This window comes from Balaenoptera musculus, chromosome 2 (genome assembly GCF_009873245.2).
Source record: "Balaenoptera musculus isolate JJ_BM4_2016_0621 chromosome 2, mBalMus1.pri.v3, whole genome shotgun sequence".
Taxonomy (NCBI): Eukaryota; Metazoa; Chordata; class Mammalia; order Artiodactyla; family Balaenopteridae; genus Balaenoptera; species Balaenoptera musculus.
The window spans coordinates 33,342,628-33,364,577 of NC_045786.1; the positions used below are offsets into that span (position 1 = coordinate 33,342,628).

A 21,950-nucleotide genomic window follows, 5' to 3' on the forward strand; every position below is an offset into this window, starting at 1 on the left:
TGGGTGGCATGTTTTATCCAGTGCCATTTGAAAGCCTGTCCTCGTGGGCCTGGCTCTGTCCTCTGGGACCACATGGAGGCAGCACACCCAGCCCCCCGGTCCTGCTCTCGGTCAGCCCTGAGAGCCTCGCAGCAGGGCCCGTGTCCCCCTGAGGCTGCCCCGCTGGGCTGAGTTAATAGGCCAGTGGAGCAGTAGTAAGAGAGAGCCGGGCTCTGCAGGCCACGGCTGGGGTTCGAGTCTTGGTTCTGCCCCTGCCCAGCGGTGGGACTTTGGACAAGTTACTGAATCTGTCTGTGCCAGTTTGGAAAGTGCCAGTCTGGAAAGTGGGATAATGGTGGTATCTACTTCAAGGTGTAATTGTGAGCGGTAAGCAAGTCGATTCACATCAAGGTCTAGAACAGCACCTGCACCTGGGTAGAATCAGGTGTCATTTTCCGATCCTGATGGGGGCCCTTGGCGCTGGGAGAGGGCTAGTCTGGGGGATGCACACAGACCTCCTGGGCCACACTCTGGCCAATCTCTTTTCTTCGTAGATCTCTCTCCTCCTTTTGTCCTGTTTATATACCCCAGGCTCTGCTGCGGCTCTCTCACTGCAGCTTCCAGGGTCTCCATCCTTCACGGAGGTGATTCTGGCAGCAGGCCGTGTCAGCCAGGAAGAGGAGGGAGCTGTCTCTCTCGGGAGTAGGATGCTCCACACGAGAAAGGGCTCCTAGGAAGAGCCTCGTAGCCGCCAGAGCGCCCCTGGAAACCTGTGCTGGCCCCACTCTTTCACCTTATCAATTGGGAAAGTGAGGCTCAGAGAGGAAAAGGGATTCACCCCGAGTCGTTTAGCCGGCCGATGGAAAGGCTGAGACTACAGCCAAATGTCATAAGCTCTGGGCTGGTGTCCTCCTACCCACAAATGCCTCTTTGGAGCTCATTTCTGTCTTGTTTTCATCCTGCCCATCTGGAAACATCCAGGGGAGTGCACTATCGGAGAAAGGGACAAGATTATCAAGAAGGTGCAGTGCCCAGAGATGTAGAAAGACCCGGAAGAGGGAGGACCGAGTGCAGGGATGGCTTCCAAGACCCTTCCCCACACCAGTCCTGAATGTGCAGTTCTGATGTTCTGAGTTGGGGTCTGGGTGAAGCAGGCTTGGGGGACCCTGACCTTCCATGGGGCCGATGAGCACACCTGTTCTGTGCAGCCTCAGAAAGGAAGACAGGGCCAGGGGAGGAAGGCCAGTCCTTGGGGAGTAGAAGAGCTTTCTGATTTTTAGCACTCTTCAGAAATGGTACAGCAATGGCCTGGTACCTCGTGTGTAGTAGATGTGTAATTGTTTAATAAATATTGTTGAAATAGTAGCACATTATCCATCACGGGAGGAGTTTGGCAGGGGACAGATGGCCCCAGCTGTCCAAAGGGCTCTGGGGGGTATGGCAAGTCTGTTTCAACTTGTACAGTATCTCCAGTTGATGATCAGCTTCCAGGAGCATCGTGTTAAGGGGGGTTCTGAGGCTACATCTGATCTCAGAGGATACCAGTACTGTGATCAATTTGTGCTGTCTGCCGTGGGTGTGGGAGGAGGAAGTGGTGTCTTGTGTGCATCTCTTTGCCATCCGTGGACTAGATCCTCTCTGTGGAAGGCTCCCAGCTCTGATATCCTATGAGCTCATTGGTTCATGGACTCTTTAGGTAGAATCACATTAGATAATGGGAAGCTTAAACCACAAAACAATTCCCCCTACAAGGTGGGTCCCTCCCTCCTTGATGGATAGAATTAAGTCTCTTTGTCAATGTTACTTGTCTTGTCTACCCAACAGGAGAAGGAATGAACCAAGCAGCTACCATATGCAGGTCCAATTTTAAGGTAAGCTTTGAAGTTAGGCGAACTGCTTTTTGGAAGTGAGGGAGACCTTTCTTCCTGGGAGGACCAGGGGAATAGCATCCATTTTGGGCTATGATGATGGGTCAGCATGTGGGCCTAGAGCTTCCATGGCGCTGTTTCTTTCCAAAGAGGCCAGGAGGTCACAGAGACCCCTCCAGATGGAGGCTGCGTGGACACGGCCAGTGCTTTTCCTGGGGAATAATAGATATTCCTCTAAGGGGCTAGTCCCTGACTTCTCCTGTCTTGCCAGGGGCTGGGTTGATCAGAGTGACTTATTTTTTTAAAGTGAACTTTTAATTGAAGCATAACACATAAATATGAAGTTGCACACATTATAAGTGAACAGCTCAATGAATTCTCACAAAACAACATCCCTGTGCAGCCAGCACCCAGATCAAGAAATAGGAAACTTCCAGGACCTCACCTGTCCCCTGGGGTCCCTTCCAGGCACATCACCACTCTCCCCGTCAGGTGTAAATTCTCTGCTGACTTCTGTTACCCTACATTCATTTTGTCTGTTTTTTAAATTTTATAAAAACGGAATCATATGGTATATGCTCTTTTCTGTCTGGCTTCTTTTGTTCTAACATGTTTCTGAGCTTCAACCATGTTGCAGTTTGCAGTGGCAGTTCATGATTCTTGGCTGTTGTATCGTGTTCACAGTATAAATGTTCCACAATTGATTTTTCCGTTCTACTCTTGATGGATATTTGGGTTGTTTCCATTTTTTTTGGTAGAGTTACTGTGAACATTCTAGTCCAAGTCTGTTGGTGCATGTATGTGCGCATGTCTGTTGGGTGGATATCCAGTAGTAGAATTGCTGGGTCATAGAGGATATATATCCATACTCAGCTGAGGGGTACTTCCAAACACTTTTCCAAAGGGCTTGTTCCAGTTTATACTCACACGAGCAGCATGTAAGCGTTTTGGCTGCTCCACATCCAAGTCAACACGTGATGTCGCCGGCCTTTTCATTTCCGCCTTTCTGGGGGATTGTGATTTCGGTTTGCATCTCCCTAAAGACTGATGCAGCTGGGCACCTTGTCATATGCTTGTTGACCGCTTGAACATCCTCTGATTCAATGTATTCCTTTTTCCTCTGGTCTCCCTTCTAATTTAACTTTATTCTGGGCTCCTTAGGCTACTAAGAAGGAATAAGGGGGCCTCCTTGAAGGGGTCTCTTGGGTAAGAATCCATTTCTAAGATTTCCCCTGCCTGGATGTGTAGCTCCAGGAGTGGCAGATCTGAGAAGCTGTGACCTTGGAGAGGCGCAGGTGTGCCGCCTCTGAGCTGCTCGGGGGGCGTGTGGTCCTCGGCCGCCCCCACCAAGCCTGACCTCCTTTAGTGCTCCTTCATTCCTCAGTCTGCTCTGAGGTCCTGTTTGAGTCGTTCAGCTCTGTTGCCCAGTGTCTGTTCCAAAGCACAGGGTGGGAGAATGGAAAGGAGGTCTTTGCTCATGAGAAGCTTCTGCTATGACGAGGACCTAGACCTTGTCAATTTAGGACTCAGGGGTAATCGCAGGACAGAGTGGAATTATGATCAGATGAGCACATTGCAGATTGAGGGTCTGAGCAGTGAGGTCGGCTCTTGGGGAGCGCTTCTTGGAGAAGGTGGGTTAGGGGAGGGCTGGAAGGAGCAGAGGAGCCAGGGCTGTAGCTGGTGAAGGGGCGGGGAGAGAGACGGGGAGGGTCACAGGGTAGCTGCAGGAGGACAGCTTGTCCTTGCTCTGAGGGCCGGGAGAGAGCCCAGGGAAGGCCTCAGTGAGTGGCGCAGGCTGGCAGACTGCTCCAGGAGGCTGGGAGAAGCCCACCCCTGCCCATCCCCACCTCTACGTCCCTCGCCCGCAGTATATGTACTGGACGATGCTGCAGCAGCTCACTCACCACTCTGTCAACGGCTGCAACCTGCGGCCAGGGGACCTCTTGGCTTCTGGAACCATCAGCGGGCCGGTGAGTATCTGATTGCCTTGGGGGCTGCCCACCTGGAGTACCCCTATTCCCCCTACAGACTGGAGGGCCCTCAGCCCTCCCTTGAGACGGGATTCCAGCCCGAAGCAGGTGTATCTTTCAACTCTGTCCTACTCAGAGCTTCATCCATCTCTGGGTGCAGAAGGGGCTTCTTTTTCAAATTCAGAAGAGGCTGGTGTAGGGATGAGAGGCTGTGTCTGTGTATTGGGGGAGAGTGAGAGTGACACGGGGGTAGACTCGGGAAGCCACTACAGTGTCTGGTTGTCACCACCTCACAGTGCACCCACCCAGGATAAGTGGCCCCACTGATCCCCCCCCTCCATCAGCCCTTGGTGATGACTTTGGGGTGGTGCATGTACCAGTCACTTCCGGCAGGGTCGAGACTGCAGGCCCTTTGATGGAGAGTCTTCCCAGTGGGTGGGGTCAGGCATGACAGCGTCTGGGTAAGCCGCAGTCTCTGCAGTGGGCAGGGGCCTGGCAGGAGGGGCCTGGGCACGCTCGTCCAGCATCCTGCACCTCCGAGTCCTGAATGGAGTGAGCAGGGCAGGTAGGGTGCCCGGCCTCGAGGACACTTCTGCAGTGGTCCCACCGAGGCAGGGTCTCTGAGGGCCGCGGGATCCCCGCACCTTCCCAGCCCCCCCGGCCCCCGCCTTGCTAACCACTGTCCACACCAGATCCGCCACGCTCACCATGATGTAAGTACATATCACACCTTCTTCCCTTTCCCGTCATGAAGGAGCCAGAGAGCTTTGGCTGCATGCTGGAGCTGTCGTGGAGGGGAACGAGGGCCATAGAGCTGGGGAATGGACAGACCAGGAAGTTTCTGCTGGACGGGGATGAAGTCATCATCACAGGTGAGGGGGGCGGGGCCTGCGGGCATCCTCTCCTTCTCGCCCGCGGGCGCCGTCCTAACCGTCTGGCCAGGAAGCCATCTGGCCCAACTCGTCCCCACTCTGGCAGTCCCAGGTCTGTGTCTGCTTGTACTGGCCTTCGCCCCAACCCTGGCTGCCGGGGACTTTATTTTTGTTTAAATTAAAAATTTTTTTTTATCTTTTGGCTGCACCGCGCGGCATGTGGGATCTTAGCTCCCCGACCAGGGATCAAACCCATGGCCCCTGCATCGGAAGCGCAGAGTCTTAACCACTAGACCGCCAGGGAAGTCCCTGCCAGGGACTTTAAATCAGAGTCTCCCTGAACCAAAAAGACTGCAGAAGTCCTGCTTTGTCTCCTTCCACCCTGAGCAAAATTCTAAAATAATGACAGGTTCCCATTGTTCTGGACTCTGCAGTGCAAAGACCCTGTGTCCTCTGACCTTGTGCCCTATGACCCTGTGCCTTATGACCTGGCTGAGTTAGTGACGAGATTTCCCAGCAGCCCATTCCGAGGAGGTCAGGACACCCCTTACATCTTGGGCGGTCGTTCTGTCCACCACATATCATTGCTGGAGAGGAAGGCACCACCGTGGTCAGCAGCCCGTTCCTCGGAGTCAGGCGCAGGTTGGACTCCCACATCCCCACCGGCCCTGTGACCTTCTTCAAGTTATTGAACCTTTCTGGGCTCAGTTTCCTCATCTTTAAAATGGAGTTAATGATACAGTAGTTAACCTCACAGCATGGTTGTAAGGATGAGACGAACCAGTTTATTCCTTCAGGGGACGTTGCTGGAGCAGCTGCTGTGACTCCCATGCTGGGGTTCCAGTGGTGAACAAGGCAAGTGCAGGATCTGCCCCTTGGGGTCACGTTCCACTGTCACTGCTGCACCTGCATTTTACAGGTGGGAAAATGAAGGCCTAGCAGGGGGTAGATAACTTGCCCAGGATCTTGCAACCAGTAAGTCATGAAATCAGATTTCGCATCCAGGCAGCCTATCTTCAGAACCCCAATTCTTAACCCCTTTGATAATATCTAAAGAGCCTAACAAGGTGCATGGTACCTTGTGAGTGCTTAAAATTGGTGACGGTCTTCACCGTTGTCATTGTCATTGCTGTTTTTTCCAGAACCCAGTTTTGAGAATGCCCAGCATCCTGACCCCTCCTTAATAGGAGTCCCTACCTGAAGCGTGGGAATCAGCCATGCCCATCTGCCCTACAGGCAGGTTAAGGGGGCACCCGTTCTCTGCACTCGCTCTCCACATCCTGGTCTCTGCCTGCCGACCACACATTTCCCTTCCTGTGTCCTATTGTCACCCCTGTTTCCTGCCCCTGTCTTGGTACTGCTGACTCTCTGCTCTGTGGGCTGGGACCTTGGACCCATTTCATCTGCACATCCTGTCGGCCATCCCTTTGAAGTGTCCTGCCATCTCTGTACAGCTGGCTTGCTCCAAGCACCATCGTTCCGTGTCTGGATTACTTGCACAGCTTCGCTCCAGCCCCCTGCAATCCATCCTGCTCATGGTGCCTGGAAAATCATCCTTCAGGTCTGCTTTCCCCCTGTTACTCTTCTGTTCCTGATTTTCTCGTGGCACCCTGTCGCCTGTTTCATTAAATTCATACCCTTCCCTCATCTGATTCTGTCCTCCCCACTGAGCCTCATTCTAATCATAACCCTGCTTTTCCTGCTGCCTGCAGACCTTTGAGCTTAAATCTGGCTCAGTTCAAATGACGCCTTCTCTGGTTGCTCAGGGAGAATCAGTCTGTCCTCTCCACGAGCAACTCACTGAATTCTGGTTAATTGTACGCATGTCTGTTTCCATGCTTGGCTAAGAGCTTGTATTAGTCTCCCAGGGCTGCTGAAACAAATGACCACAAACTTGCTGGCTTAAAATAAAAATGTATTCTCTCATGGTTCTAGAGGGCAGAAGTCTGAAGTCCAAGTGTTGTCAGGGCCACACTTGTTCCAGAGGTTCAAGGGGAGGACCCACTCCCTGCCTCTTCCAGCTGCTAGTGGCTGCTGGCATTCCTTGGCTTGAGGCCACGTCACTCCAGTCTCTACCTCTGTCTTCACGTTGCCTCCTCTGCTTCTATCTGTCAAATCTCCCTCTGCTTCTCTCTTATGACACACTTGTGATGGCATTTAGGGTCCACCCAGATAAGTTCCTCGTCTTAAAATCCCTAACTTAGTCACATCTGCAAAAACATTACCATATAAGGTAACATTCACAGGTTCCATGGTTTAGTATTTGATACCTTTGGGGGGCATTAGTCAGCCTACTACAGAGTTCTTAGAGGACAAGGTCCAGACCTTACCTCTCTCTGCAGTCTGACTGTGTGCCAGCCACGTAGTGGGTGTTCAGTGTGGTTGTTAGCTGGTTGAATAAATGAAGTGGATTGAGTAGAGAAGATGCAGGTAGAGCTCAAGACAGCAGCAAATGATGCCCAGAATTAACCAGTAAGTACCCATTTTGCCCCTACTGTTCCTACAGCCCTATCATACCCTTTCTAATACCAGTTTTAACTAACGGTTCCTGAATATCTGTGGGGGCCAACCGTGTTACCGCCACGTCCACTTCCATGATTCTGTTTCATACTCACAGAAGCCCTTGGGTAAGGTCATTGCCCCGATTTTACAGAGTAGAAAACTTAGATTGATCGGAGGTAGGTTACTGGTGGAAATTCACACACCGAGGGAGCCAGGATACGGTTCGGGTCTTCTGATTTCCTTGCCAGCTTTGATCAAGGGGTGCTACAGTGCTTGCCAGAACTACTGCAGGCCCTCAGTCGTGGTTCTGTGGATAGAGTGAAAGCGTTTTCTGAAGTTTTGGTTTGAGGAGAGGAAGGAAGGAGATGGAATGGGAGAGGAGGAAATGAAGGCTTCAGCTCTCTCTCTTGTCACTATTATATAAGCCCCCAGCTAAGCCGCTGTGGACCCGGCAGCTGCCCAGGGCCTGGAAGAAAGGAGATGAGTACTCAGGCAGATGGGATTCACATGTATTCTGTCATTTGAGTCAAGGAAGGGGTGAGGAAGGAGCCAAAATGCTGCGAGGGTCACTTGTTTGTTTGTGTACAGTGCCTTGCTCCAGAAGGATTTACGGAGGCCAGGCAGAGAAATTCAGAGAAAGGCAATTCCTTGGATCTGAAGATGCACATGTTGGCAAGAAAAGAGGGAAACGGGAATAGACTGGTGGAATTCCCTGGAACAAGAATAAAAATTACAATTTGGCAATAGAGAGGTATAAGTTATATATTAATAAAACAAAAAAACAAACAAAAAGAAGAGATTTCATACTGAAGGAGATGCCTGACAAATTCTAGGGAGTGAATGTGGCTGAGACTTGAGCTCTGTGCTCGCATGTGGGGAGGTGGACGGGGGGCACGGGCGTGTCAGCTATGTTGCCTTTGCTGAGGTCACCACAGTGGGCGGAGTGCTGTGCCCTCACCTGCCACGACCCCTCTGGCACCTGACCTGGGTGAGCCACCCTCTCGCCGGAAGCCACGCTGGGTTTCTGTGGCTCTTTCCCAGCCCTCTTCCTACTTCTCTGTACCCGGTCAGATGCCACCTCATCATCTCCCTGCTCTCTCATCATGGGTGACTATTCCCCAAATCCGTTTCTAACCACTGGAATGATAAAGTGTAGAAACCAGGATTTGAACCCAGGCAGTTGGGTTCCAGGGTCTGTGCTCTTAAACCAATATATCATGTTGCCTATGGTGCCATGTGGTTCTCATTTCTGGGAGACCAAAAGCCCCAGCCCAACCAATGGTATCCACTCCTGTGCTCCAGCCTTGGCCAACCTTTTGGGCAAGGAGACCTCCTCCGTCTACAGAACAGAGCACCCACTGCCAACCCCAGGCATTTGGGCTGTTCTTGCTGCCTGGGACGCCCTCCACCCCCTCCCACCATTCTTAATCCTCCATGTCTTCTAACGCCCAACACAAGTTCCATCTTTTTTAGTATTTCCATTCTTGTTTCTAGTGTTGCCACAGACTTTCCCCTTATATCTATATTGCTTTGACCATTTCCATAGGAATATAAGAGAAGGAAAGTGTTAATGTATAGAATCATGCCCTATCTTGAACCAGAAGTCTAGCCTAAAGCTATTTATCATTAACTAAAACACAAAATCATTAACTAAAACACAATCTTTAACTGAAACACAAAAAAACCACGATGAAGACAACAGTAACACAACAGCAATTTATCGTGCACTTACTGTGTGCTAGGTACCGTGCATGTCACTTTACCTGCATTATCACATTTAATTCCCATGGTGCTATTACTCTGATTTATAGATGAACCATTGGAGGTCTAGAGAGGTGAAGTAGCTGGACCAGAATCACACAGCTGGTGGGTGACAGCCCTGGAATGCAACCAACTCCCTTGGAATACAAAGCTCACCACCTTCACTTCCCCACAGTTGCAACCCCTTCCCATTTGCTTTCCCAGATCATTTCCTTTAGTTTCATTCAGTGACATAATACAGTTGGGACTTCCCTGAAGCTCTGGTGGCAGAGAAAACCCTGGTTTCAGGCCTGGCTCTGCCAGTAACTCAGCTGGGTCTGGCTCCTGTCTCTGGGCCTTGGGATCTCCTCCCTCTGGGAGGTGAGGGGTGCACCCCGGTGTGCTTGCAGGCGTGGCATTCCAGGAAGCTGGAAAACTGGGCTGTAGCTATGGATTCTCATTCCCATTGGTGGGATGGAGTGGGGAGTAGGCAGAGGGTCAGTTTTCAGGAAAGGGCCAGTGAGATCAGATAACATTCCGGAGGAGATGAGTATACTTCTCCCTTCCATTTCCGTGGTTGATGGAGCCCAACCCAGGGAGGCAGGGAGCTGCTTTTCCCCTCTGCCCAGGGCTCGGTGATATGCTCTGACTTGGGTGCAGACTTTCCTCATGCTCTGGCCTCTTGGGGCCCTCTGTCCCTGCCTGAATGCACCTGCCCCCAGCTTCTCCTCCCTGCACTGGAGAGCAGCAGCTTGGGAGCCTGGAAAGACCTTCCTCAGCTGGGTGCAGAGCCTCACTTTTCATCCTTTGGGCCAGTGGTCCCAGCCAGAGTGGCTTTGCCCCTTGGGGGACATTTGGCGACATGTGGAGACAGTTCCGGCTGTCTCCGAATGGCAGCCAGACATGCTGCTAAACACGTTAGGTGGACAGGACAGCTTCTCACGAGAAAGAATCATCTGACTCAAAAGGTCGTCTCCTGACGTTAAGAAACCCCATCTAGACCATCTGCCTGCCAGCTGTAAAATGGGGAGGAAGTGGCCAGCTTTCCTACCAGGATGTAATCGTGCACCTGTTCTCAGGAAGCAGGCAGTGCTGTTTGCTGGGGTCGGGGTGGGGGAGGCTCTGTTGTAACCCAGGGCAGGAAGGAGCAATGCGACTGACAGAGCACCCAGCGTCGGGGATGGGGAGGAGGAAGACACCCTCTCAGTATTTGCAGCTCTCCAGGAAGAAGGCGCTTTGAAAATGCTGCAGCTTGGAGTGAGCTGCTTTGATAGGTGATTGATGAATTTCTGCCAGGTTTTGCTTTAATAGGCTTTTTTTCCCCCCCAGGGACACGAATATTTCTGAGCACTGAGATTCTAAAGTGACTGATGGAAAAATAATGAAACAGAATAGGCAAGGATGTTGCTCTGGACAAAAGGTGACACTGAGTGTTAAGGGTCAGTGCTGGGTGGCAAGGATGTGCCTCGGTGATGCTGGGGAGGGCGAGGGGCTGGTTTGGGGATGTTGCTGAGGTGTCCAAGCTGCCACCTCCCCAGAGAAGGCCAGCGGTCAGAGCAGCCCTCACAGGGAGGGCGGGTAGGATGACTGGGCAGGTGGGGGGAAGTGGGAGGAGACAGGCTGGGTAGGCTGTACTGAGCTACAGGTGGCCGTGAGGACTGTCCCTGGGCTCGCTGGAAGGGCTCACGGGGACGTCCCTGACCCCGTCTCCCAAAGCTGACTTTGGTCTCAGTGTTCAGTTGGCTGGGAGTCCTCTCAGCCGTGAGCTTCGATTTGTTTCTCTCGGTTGTGGGAATATTGCAACTCCTTGCTTTCCCTTCTTCACACTGGGTAGCAGAAGGCCTAACTCCAGGTTTGGGGGTCGTCTTCAGCAGGTGAGGGGGTCTGGTGGTGTTTTGTGTAACTCAAGGTCACGGGCATCCCCTGCAGTGGCCCTCGTGTTCGTCATGGGCCAGGTGGCCGTCACCTCAGCACTGCTCTGGCTCGTGGTGCTTGAGAAGCATCTCAATCGGAGCAGCCTTGGAGCCTCTGTATAGGCCTGACACTCATAAATCTATGTGTTTCCATCTATCTTCTCTCTAGGGGCCACTGGAGAGGGCTCTCTTTAAAACATAGCTGTAAAACACAGCTTTCACTGTCTTGCTGAAAACTCCTCTGAGTCACCGCAGTGCCCTCAGGAAAAGGTTCAAACTCCTTAACATGGCTTCTAAGAACACTCTGTAATCTGGCTTCTCAGGGGACCCCACACAACAGCTTCACTGAATAAATGCACCTCGTGCATCTCTCGCCTGGGTCTCCGTGCCTTTGCACACGCTGTTCCCTCTGTCTGGCACACCCTTTTCATTGTGTCCCCCCTGGTGAACTCGTATCCACCTGTCAAGTCCCAGCTCTGGTGTTCCCTCCTTTCTGCTCCTGTCTCCTCCATGCTGCTCTCCCAGCTCCTCCTAGACTTTTCTGCTCTGACTCAGACAGCTGCTCCCGCTCAGTGGACCCTTCTCAGGTCCAGGAACCAGGGCCTCCTCCTCTCTGCCTTTGTGTTGAAATGGAATTGAGTGAATTTGTATAACATCTGCTCTGGGAGAGATGTCATGCTAGGGCTTCAGCCACATGTTTCATCGAGTCCTCACAACCCTGAGAGATAAGGATTGCTATTCCCATTTGCAGACAAGGGGGCTGAGCTCAGAGGTTAAACAAGTTGCCCCTGATCCCCCAGCTTATAATCATCATAATAGCTGACACTGAGCATTTCCCCTGGGGAAGGCACTCTTTTGGAGTTCTCTGTGTATTAACTCATATCATCTTTGCAACAGCCCTGCGCAGTGAGTACTATCATTAGATCCATTTCACAGATGAGGAAACTGAGATCCAGAGACTTCCCTCGTGGTCCAGTGGTAAAGACTCCACACTCCCAATGCAGGGGACCCGGGTTTGATCCCTGGTCAGGAAACTAGATCCCGCGTGCTGCAACTAGGCTAAAGGAGCCTGCATGCCACAACGAAGATCCCACGTGCCACAACTAAGGCCCGATGCAGCCAAATAAATAAATATTTTAAAAAACGAAGAGAAAAGAAACTGAGTTCCAAGGGGACTCGAGGTCATGGAGCCAGTAGGTGGAGGAGCCAGGCTTTGAACCCAGTCAGTCTAGCCTCAGGCTAATTAGCAAGCCTAGGATTTGAACTCAGACTTACTTAGGGAGAGTTGACCTATACCTATTCCTTTACCTCTCAGGAAAGCCACTGTGCCATCCTTGCACCGCTTGTGAGGGTCCCTGACAGTAGGGCGGGCCTGGAGTTCCATCTTGGTGCTCCTGCAGCTCTGCCCAGCTTCTGGAGAAGGTTGCTTTTCTGTCGAAAATACCTGTTTGTCATTCTGATGGCGCCTTTCTGCCTTGGGCCCAGCTGTGTGCTGACCGGCACTGTGGCCGCTTGGGCGGTGGTTCCCCTGAGCCCAGCGGCTTCGTGGCTGACCCCTGTCCTCCTCCGTTGCAGGACACTGCCAGGGGGACGGGTACCGCATTGGCTTTGGCCGGTGTGCAGGGAAAGTGCTGCCTGCCCTCTCACCGGCCTGAGGTTCTCTCTGCTTTCCTGGAAACACAAGGCTTGAGCACCGTCCTCTCCACCTCCCTGCGGGGGACCAGGGACCCCCACTGTGGCCGCAGACCTGGTTCTTCATTCAGTAATAAATAAAGCCACCGTGCTCCCTCTCCATGCTCTGAGCCTGGCACGGCTGTGACTGCGCAATGTCTCCTCGTGTTCTTGGTTTGTGTACCGCTTCCTTGAGAGACATTCATTAATTTGTTTTCTAGTTTTTATTAGTGAGGCTGAGGGTCTGATGTTTCTCCTGAGACATTCTAGAGCTCCCAGTATTCTCTGGAACATGGAAAAAAGAATGGCACTTGTATTAGCTCAGATTCCTCCAGAGAAACACAACCAAGTAGATGTGTATATAGAGAGAGACATTTATTTTAAGGAACTGGCTTATGTGATTGTAGAGGCTGGCAAGTCCAAAATCTGCAGTGTGGGCCACAGGCTTGAGACCCAGGGAAGAGCTGCAGTTTGAGTCTGAAGGTGGTCTGCTGAAGAATCCCCTCTTCCAGGGAGATCAGGCTTTTTTCTCTTAAGGCCTTCAGCTGACTAGATGAAGCCCACCCATGTTATGGAGGATAATCTGCTTTACCCAAAGTCCACTGACTTAGATGTTAATCTCATCTGAAAACTACCTTCACAGCCACATCTAGACTGACGTTTGAACAAATATCTGAGTACCGCGGTTCAGCCAAGTTGACACATAAATTTATGCACCACAGTACCCCTCGTGTTCAGTATTTCTTGGGGCCAACTGATGGATGTACGTGGGGTGCAGACTTGGTTCAAGGGCCCTGTAGCCATATCAGCACATTATGAACCTTTGGCTGAGCCCCCAGGTCAAGGGTTCACACACCTGAACTGTGAGAGGGCAGGAAAAGGGCCAGGGGCTTGCTTTTCTCCCCTTGCAAGCCCACCAGAGTCAGGAGAGTGAGCCTTGCCCCGTCTCCTCTGCCCTACCCACTGCAGGCAGGCAGCCTGGTTGCTGGTGACCACAGGGGAAGAGGATGCCTGGTGACACATCTTGGGTCTCATGGACCCCACACCAGGGCCTGGGAGGATGACTGAGCCTGCGGAGCCTGCCCATTAGATCACGCTACTCATTCATTCATTTATTCACCAAATCGTTATTGAGTGCCTTCTCTGTGCCAGGCACTGTACTAGGCACAAGAGGTGCAGCAGTCACAGAAAAGCTGTGACTTATGATGCCCTTGTGCCCTGTGATGATTACTTCCTAGTGGAGGGAGATAGGCAGGAAACAAATGGACAAGGAAAAGATATACACTATTGAAATGGAGCAGGACCCTATGGTCTATGCCCCCCATGTCCTCCGCCTGCCTTTTGTCTGTGGAAGAACTTTAGCCAAAGGATAAGTTTAATCAGAGAAGTGAGAAAATGCAGAAACAAAGGAAAACAGTCAAAGGAGACCAAATAATAATAGCTTTGTCCTTAAGCAAAGTCAAGGACCTTTAGTTCCTTCTCAAGGGCTATAGATAATATTCTAAGCCATATCCTGTGAGCTGCCTTATGGATACTGAAACCCACACAAGGTGGAGAAGTTAACTACATGATGACCAGACTGTAGCCATGACATAAGCTGCCACAATTCCGAGAATTGGCCTCAAAGAAATGGCAACACACCAACCCTGGAACTGAAGATTAACTGTACTTAAAACCATCAAGATGATGGTGGTCAGATCACCGATGACCAACTTCAAGATGACTGTCAGAGCTGTTTCTGCATGTAGCCCCCTCCCTCTGTCTATAAAAACTCTTGCCCCCTGATTGTTGGTTGGGGAGCAGTCAGCCTCAGGACAGGAGTCCGCCCTCCACCCCCACCCCCAGCATCCAAAGTAAAGCTAACTTTCCTTTCCACCAACCTTGCCTCTTCATTGGCTTTGAGTGGCTAGCATCCAGACCCCACTTTCGGTTACACTATGACAGATGGGGATAGGTTCTATGGAACAGTGGGGGACATGGGTGCCGTTATAAACAGGGTGGTCAGAGAAGGCCTTAGTGCCTCGGGTTCTTAGTGCTTTTTTGCTAGACAGCTGAAGAAAGTGAGGGATCAAGGCAGATGGACATCTGGGGCAGAGTGCTCCAGGCAGAGGGTCCAGCCAGTGCAAAGACCTGAGAGCGGAGCATGTTTATCAATTCTAAAGAACATTAAGGTATTTCTTTCTCACCTAAAAGCATTTTGGAGCCAGGAAGTCTGGAGTTTGTATGGCAACTCCACAGTGTCATTAGGGACCCAGGGTCCTCATCCTCAGCACATGGTGTTCAACCTCAAGGTCACCGCATGATACAAAAAGCTGCTGGAGCTCCAGCCAACACACCCAAGTTCCAGGCTTGCAGAAAGAAAAATTAAAGAGGTGAGGGTTGGGGGGATGAAGGGCTGAAGGGCCCTCCTCCTAGCTGAGTTAGGTACCCTTTGAGCAGCCTTCCTGGGAACCCCATACTACACTTTTCTTGTGTTTTATTGCCAAGAACATAGTCACAAGACCACACCTCATTGCAAGGAAGCCTGGGAATATAGTCTTTTAACTGAACACATAGCTTCCTCAGCTTAAAAATCAGAGCTTGATTGCTAAAGAAGAAGGGGAGAATGAATCCTCGGGGGTGGGGTACAGCTCGTAGTCTCTGCCACGCACAGGCTGGGAAGCATCGTGTGCTGAGGCTGAACTGGTCTCGCACAGCTGATTTTATTCCACGAAGCTGCGCCCTGGGGCCACGGTCTTCAATGCTTTGCTGATTTCTGTGGAAATCCTGTATAGTAAGTCCCCTGCATACGAATGAGTTCCGTTCCAAGGGTGCGTTCGTAAGTCCAACAGAGTTAGCCTAGGTACCCAACTAACACAATCGGCTGTATACTGCTGCTTTTACACTTGCTTCCAGACATCCTGGGCTTGAAATAAAGACACTGTACTACTGTACTCTATACAGTACTGCACAGTAAAGTGGCCAAAAGCACAACCACTTGTAGAGGATGCACACACATGACAATATACTCCAGACACGTGAACTAACTTAACGTGATTGGACATGCAAACGCACGTTCGCATCTTTGAAAGTTCACAACTTGAAGGTTCGTATGTAGGGGACTTACTGTAGAGTCACCAGGGTCTCCCAGAGCCCTACTATCTAGATAAGATTGATCCAAACATGTATTCTCTGAATTTGGAAGACCAAAGTCTTCCTTGGGTTTGTTCTGAATTCCTGTGGGCTGTGTTCCCAGGGCCACCTCTGCTCCTGCTGACTCCACTGAAATCTCTGTTCTCCACCCTGTGTTTGGGTTTGTTCCCTTAGCTCTATCTCCTGGCATCAGCATGCATGAGTGACCCATCTTGTTTTCCTCACCTAAATACACCTAAAGAGCTACTGCACATGGCAGATCTTCACCAGAAGTCCCTGGGTCGTGGGCAGAAGTCATCTAAAATCATTATCAATCCATTTGCCCGCTGGCAGCAGAGAGTGCTGATGCCAGCTATGGAGATCACATACTTATCCCCTCACTGTGCATTTAATGGGCTTAGGGGCTGGTGATGCTGGATGAACCCGCTGGATCCGGCCCTGGAGTCTGAGACACACACAGGGTGGATGTTAATAGGGGGTCTGGCATGGGATTTCTCCAACGATTACTTTCCCTTAACCTTCAGCAACATGAGCCTCTTTGTCTTCCAGCCTCGATCTCGACATTCCCATTGCCAGCTCCAGATGAGAAGTGAATTTAATAGTCTTTAGTTCGGGAACCGAGCTCACTGAAACCTACCTGTGTATAATGGTAATGAAATAGACAAAAATGCTTTTCATGGCCAAATTTTCTCTTTTTAACAATGGTATGTTAAGAACTAGAGACGTTTGATCAAATAGATGGAGCTGACAGATCTGGTGATGAACATCCCAAGGCAAATTGGCTGTAATTATCACTATATCTTCCTTATTAATTCATACTTCATTCACGCTTCCTGTTTTAACCAGTGGCCCATGATGAATCTAAATGGATGACTATGCAACTGAGAATAGAATCCATTTTAAACTTCACTTGATCAGGAGGAACAAGCCCCGTGATGTTTCTGACAGGATGTGGCCTGCTGGAGTTTATACTGGAGGGTGTCAGAGGGAGCTGGCTGGACTCACGGGCATGCCACTGTCCTGGGCCTGGCAGGCACTGGGTACCAGGGCCCAGGAGCCCCTGCCCTGGGCGGGTGGGGAGCAAGGAAAGAGGAACCTTGTTGCTTTCACCGTGGGACTTCCCTGCCCTGCGCCCACTCACTCACACTGGTTTACCTTAAAATGCCATTTAGAGCTATTCTGAGGATGAGGGTAGATTTGGGCCAAGATAATGTTTTTGAAGACAAGGGAACTTTAGGATTTTTTTTTTTTTTGGCTCCACCGCTCAGCATGTGAGATCCTAGTTCCCCGACCAGGGATCGAACCCACGCCCCCTGCATTGGAAGCACGGGGTCTTAACCACTGGGCCACCAGGGAAGTCCGGGAACTTTAGGATTTTAAGTATCGTAATTAATAATTATCTCAAAGAGTCTCGATACCAAAATGGACCTCCAAAGTGTTTACATTTAAAATTTTCTTTTCTTTCTTTAGTTCGGGAGCATGTTCCTTTTAGCAACCCCAGAAAAATTAATGTGGCAGGGTTGCATTCCACAGTAAGAGTTTGTTTTCTGTGTATCTCTCTCTCTCTGTCCTCTCTGATACCCCAGGGCTGAGGGAGAGGCAGAAAGTTACTCAAAGAACTACCGAGCTATGGGAGATGGTTACAAATGATGCTTGCTTGAAGGGTCTGCTTTGTCTGTTTGGCTTTGGTTTTTTTCTGCTCTTAGAGAGAAACTAAATAAGACTGGGGCCAGTCTTATTTTGAGGCTGTCTGCCAACAGCACACAAAAGCTGGAACAATAAGACCTTTCTTGAAGCGGGATCTGGATGGAACATCTCTGTGTCTACAGAGGACTTGATCCCAGAGATGAATACACTATTGCTGTCTGTGATTTTTGAGCAATGTCTGTCTTCATTAGATTTTAAGCTCCTGGGGGCAGAGTCAGCTTTTGCTCATGGAAAGTTCTTCATTACCTAGCACGGTGCCTACCTAGCACAGAGTAGGCACTCAATATATACTTGTTAAATAAATGACTGAATATCTGGGAGATTATTAGGGACAGGGATTATGTCGTATTCATAAGTCCACCCCTGCTTGGCCAAGAATACACATGGAGACCCACTTATGTCTCAATATTTAAGAGATACAAGTGAAGCTACAAACTGTTAAATGCTCTCTATTCTCCTACCTTGGCATACACCTTTTCATAATTACAAAACAAAAATATTTGCAAAGCTATGGCTTTTATATGATTGAAAACTGGCAAAATATCAAACATAAATGAATATAATTATCATTGCACTTGAAGAGTGTTGATGGGCTGGTGATGTTGGAATGAGCATTTAAGATGTACAAATTCATGAATTGCTATATCAATATTTTTAAAATAAAATTTTATTTTTTAAGTTAGTTTTTCTTGCGTTAATTTCATTAGAATCACTAATTATCCTATCTTAATCAAGCTTTTCACATAATTTGGGTTTTATTGACAGACTAATGTAAATGATTACAAAGTAAATTGAGTTATACTCAAAGTATATGAAATGTAAATATTTTCATCAACACCTTAAATGTTAAAAATTGAAAAATTTACTTTATATTCATTTCCAGTTATTTTTCTTTGGCATTCAAAATTATCTATTAAAAGGAAAAGGCAAGATACAAATTATAATTAAAGAACATCAGCATTTCATATCAAGCTTATTTAAATCAAGTTGAAATGTTTACATTTATTTTTTTTAAATTCGATTAAATCCTATTAAGTGCTTTTTATAAAAATAAAACTATTCATAATCCTAGTGTTCAGTGACCATCTGGTTGCCAAAGTAAAGAATTAGTATCACGCTCCATTTATGTTATGTCGAGACTTATGTATATATACATTAATATGAATTAGTTAACATTGCAAAATGTGCCCTAATTGCCACGTGCAGCTGTTGTGAATCCCGTGCCAGAACCACAAATTGGAAAACAATCAAGAAAATGAATTTTGGGTAGGACTGAAAAGTGACACAGGTTGGGGCAAGAATCAGTTGCATCCATGCTAGGAGGAAGTATTGAGTGACTTAATCAGTCTCTTCTCTTACCAAAGTGCTTTCACTCCCCCGCCCCCCCACCGCGGGAGGGAGGACGCGCCCATCGCCAGCGCTGGCAGTGACACACCACGCGGCTGTGTGGCATTCACGTGGGCACTTTTATTTTGAGGACGCAGCCCAGAGGTGTGAAGAGGCGTTCCCCTGGGGCCTGGGCAGTATTACTCTTGAGAGGTTACATAGGATACAGGTGGGGCCGCATCAGGATGAGTCCCAAGGGGAGAGGGGCCTGCGTGCTCTTGAATATATTCATTTGTGTGTGTATGTTTGTGATATGCTGAGCCCTCCGGGGCATGGATCCCAGGGAAAGCCCGCCTATTCCCCAAGCCTAAGGACACTATTGCTTCTTTACCTCCATCTCTGGACCCCGCACTGTCTCGGATAGTTTTTGTATAAACGAAGAGACTTGTTCATTTCGCATAGCTACTGAGTGGCAGAGCTGAGACTGGATTCCGCAACTTTGAACTTCTAGGGCAACACTTTTCTCAGCCTGGCAAATTGTGGTGTTTTGTGGGGTTTTTTTTGAGAAATGGTAACATTTTATTACCATTAAAACAAATCTTTTTATTTGGAAATAATTTCAAACTTACAGAAAACTTGCAAGAATTAGGATAGTATAAAGAACACCATATAAAGACCACACCAGAAGTCTCTGGCCATATTTAACTATCACTAACATTTTACCCCATTTGCTGTGTTATTTGTGCTCGCTCTCTCTTTACATGTGCATATGTTTATACTCTCCAATATGATATATGTAAATGTATATATACTCTGAAAGCCTCCATGAAGGGGCTGGGGACCGATGAGGACTCCCTCATTGAGATCATCTGCTCAAGGACCAACCAGGAGCTCCAGGAAATCAACAGAGTCTACAAGGAAATGTACAAGACCGATCTGGAGAAGGATATCATTTCCGACACATCTGGTGACTTCCGCAAGCTGATGATTGCCCTCGCGAAGGGTCAAAGAGCAGAGGATGGCTATGTCATTGATTATGAACTGACTGACCAAGAAGCCTGGGATCTCCGTGTTGCTGGCATGAAGAGGAGAGGAACTAATGTTCCCAAGTGGATGAGCATCATGACCGAGCAGAGTGTGTGCCACCTCCAGAAAGTATTTGAAAGGTACAAGAGCTACAGCCCTTATGACATGCTGGAGAGCATCAAGAAGGAGGTCAGAGGAGGCCTGGAAAATGCCTTCCTGAACCGAGTCCAGTGCATTCAGAACAAGCCCCTGTACTTTGCTGACAGACTGTACGACTCCATGAAGGGCAGGGGCACTCGCGATAAGGTCCTGATTAGAATCATGACCTCCCACAGTGAAGTGGACATGTTGAAAATTAGATCCGAATTCAAGAAAAAGTATGGAGAGTCCCTGTACTATTACATTCAGCAAGACACCAAAGGCGACTACCAGAAAGCGCTGCTGTACCTGTGTGGTAGGGATGACTGAAGCCCGCGATGGCCCAAGGGTCCAGGACGGCTGCTCCGCGCTCCCAGCTAACAGTTCTACACAGTCGGCTTGTGGCTAACAGTCCCCTTGTGCCCATCCCTGGGAGGATGACGTTAGCACTGCCCACCCCACCCGCTCCATCCTTAGTTTAGTTGCCTAAGCATTACCTGGCTTTCCAATCTAGTCTCTCTTTATAGTCAAAGAAATGAACATTCCCAGGAGTTGGAAGTGAAATCTATGATGTGAAACACTTTGCCTTCTGAGTACTGTGTTGTAAACAGATGAATAAACTGAATTTTTACTTTGGGGAAAAAAAAAATAAAGGTAATAAAAAAGAGTTCACCTTCATCAGGCACCTTAATTGCATTACCTCAGGAATTTGCCATTTTCCTTCTCTCTGTTGTATTGTAGGGGCCCTGATCACCTTAACAACCCACAGAACTTCATGAGTATCTATTATATAGATGACATTATGCTAACCGGCTCTGGTGAAATAGCAAGGACCACACATGGCACATGCTTGCCAGAGGGTGAGAGAAAACCCCTACGGAAGTCCAGGAGCCTGCCATATTGGAGAACTTTCTAGGGTTCCAGCAGTCGGGGGCATGTTGGGATATTCCCTCTTAGGTGAGAAACCTTGCTTTTCCTTGCATCATCCATCACGAAGAAAGAGGCTCCATGGGTGATGGGCCTCTTTGGGTTTTTGAGGCAATGTGGAGCACATTTGTGTGTGCCACTCTGCTGCATTTACTGGGTACGTCATAAGGCTGCTGGTTTGGAATGGGACCCAGAGCAATCAAGGGCTCTAGAACGGTTCAGGCTGTGACGAAAGCTACCTGACCAATTGAGCCTTAAGACCCAGCAGACCCAATGGTACAGGAAGTGTCTGTGGCAGATAAAGATGCTGTCGGGAGCTTCTGACTTTCCCCAGTAGGAGAATCAGAGTGCTGACCCAACTGCAGTAAGATTGGAAGAGAGGACTCAAGGCAGTCTTGCGGAGATGTATGTAGAAGGATGTCTTCGAAGGAGCCCTGAATGTGAAGATATTCATGTGCCACCTAAATACCTATCAAAAGGTATCCATTGCAGAGAAGGCTGTCAATAATCAGGTGGACACGATGACCCAACCTGGGGATGCCTTCCCCTCTCCACTCTGGTGTGTTCTCAGTGGTACTGTGAACAAAGTGACCGTAGTGGAAGGGATGGAGGCTGTACATGGGTTTAACAACATGGGCTTTCCCTCACTAAGGCTCGCCTGGTTGGTTTCCATCACTTCTGGATATGCACCCTGCCCAGGATGAAGCCAATGCCCAGCCCCTGATACACGGCATCCTTCCCCAGGGATGGGTCGTGCGAGACAGGCCAGCCACCACTGGCAAGTTGATTACACTGGACCCCTTCTATTATGGAGGGTGGGGGAATAGATTCGTATTCTGCATACGGATTAGCTACCTCTGCCCTCCTCGCCGTTTGTGGTGTTTCATTTATCTCAGCGTATCTCACAAACATGACCTTCAACCAGACAACCCATTTGTTTCTTGTTTGTTTGTTTTTTAAAGTTTTTTTTTTTTATGTGGACCATTTTTAAAGTCTTTATTGAATTTGTTACAATATTGCTTCTGTTCTATGTTTTGGTTTTTTGGCCCCGAGGCATGTGGGATCTTAGCTCCCCAACCAGGGATTGAACCCGCACCTCCTGCATTGGAAGGCGAAGTCTTAACCACTGGCCCGCCAGGGAAGTCCCTGAGAACTCATTTGTGAAGGAAGTGCAGCTGT

At 49.3% G+C, this 21,950-nt stretch overlaps 2 protein-coding genes across 6 annotated transcripts in view; both read left to right on the top strand.

The window, feature by feature from the left end:
- The window catches only part of FAH (fumarylacetoacetate hydrolase), a 30,886-nt gene extending 17,035 nt beyond the window's left edge, over positions 1–13,851 (top strand). Inside the window, exons 11-14 of one of the 5 annotated variants that reach the window (XM_036842514.1) lie at positions 1,804–1,850; positions 3,716–3,817; positions 4,572–4,689; positions 12,420–12,668. In XM_036842514.1, the coding sequence (XP_036698409.1) occupies positions 1,804–1,850; positions 3,716–3,817; positions 4,572–4,689; positions 12,420–12,499 (347 nt within the window). In that variant the 3' untranslated portion in view covers positions 12,500–12,668. Of the gene's footprint in view, positions 1–1,803; positions 1,851–3,715; positions 3,818–4,571; positions 4,690–5,486; positions 5,510–12,419; positions 12,669–13,484 lie in introns of those variants that run through there. The other 4 variants (XM_036842515.1, XM_036842518.1, XM_036842517.1 and 1 more) reach the window with 4 other exon arrangements.
- On the top strand, positions 5,555–21,739 carry LOC118890149 (annexin A2-like). Its single transcript, XM_036842519.1, has 3 exons — positions 5,555–6,250; positions 7,032–7,161; positions 19,501–21,739. The coding sequence occupies exon 3, from the start codon at positions 19,506–19,508 to the stop codon at positions 20,172–20,174; it is 669 nt and encodes a 222-aa protein (XP_036698414.1). The 5' UTR covers positions 5,555–6,250; positions 7,032–7,161; positions 19,501–19,505; the 3' UTR covers positions 20,175–21,739.
- The last annotated feature ends 211 nt before the right edge of the window (positions 21,740–21,950 follow it).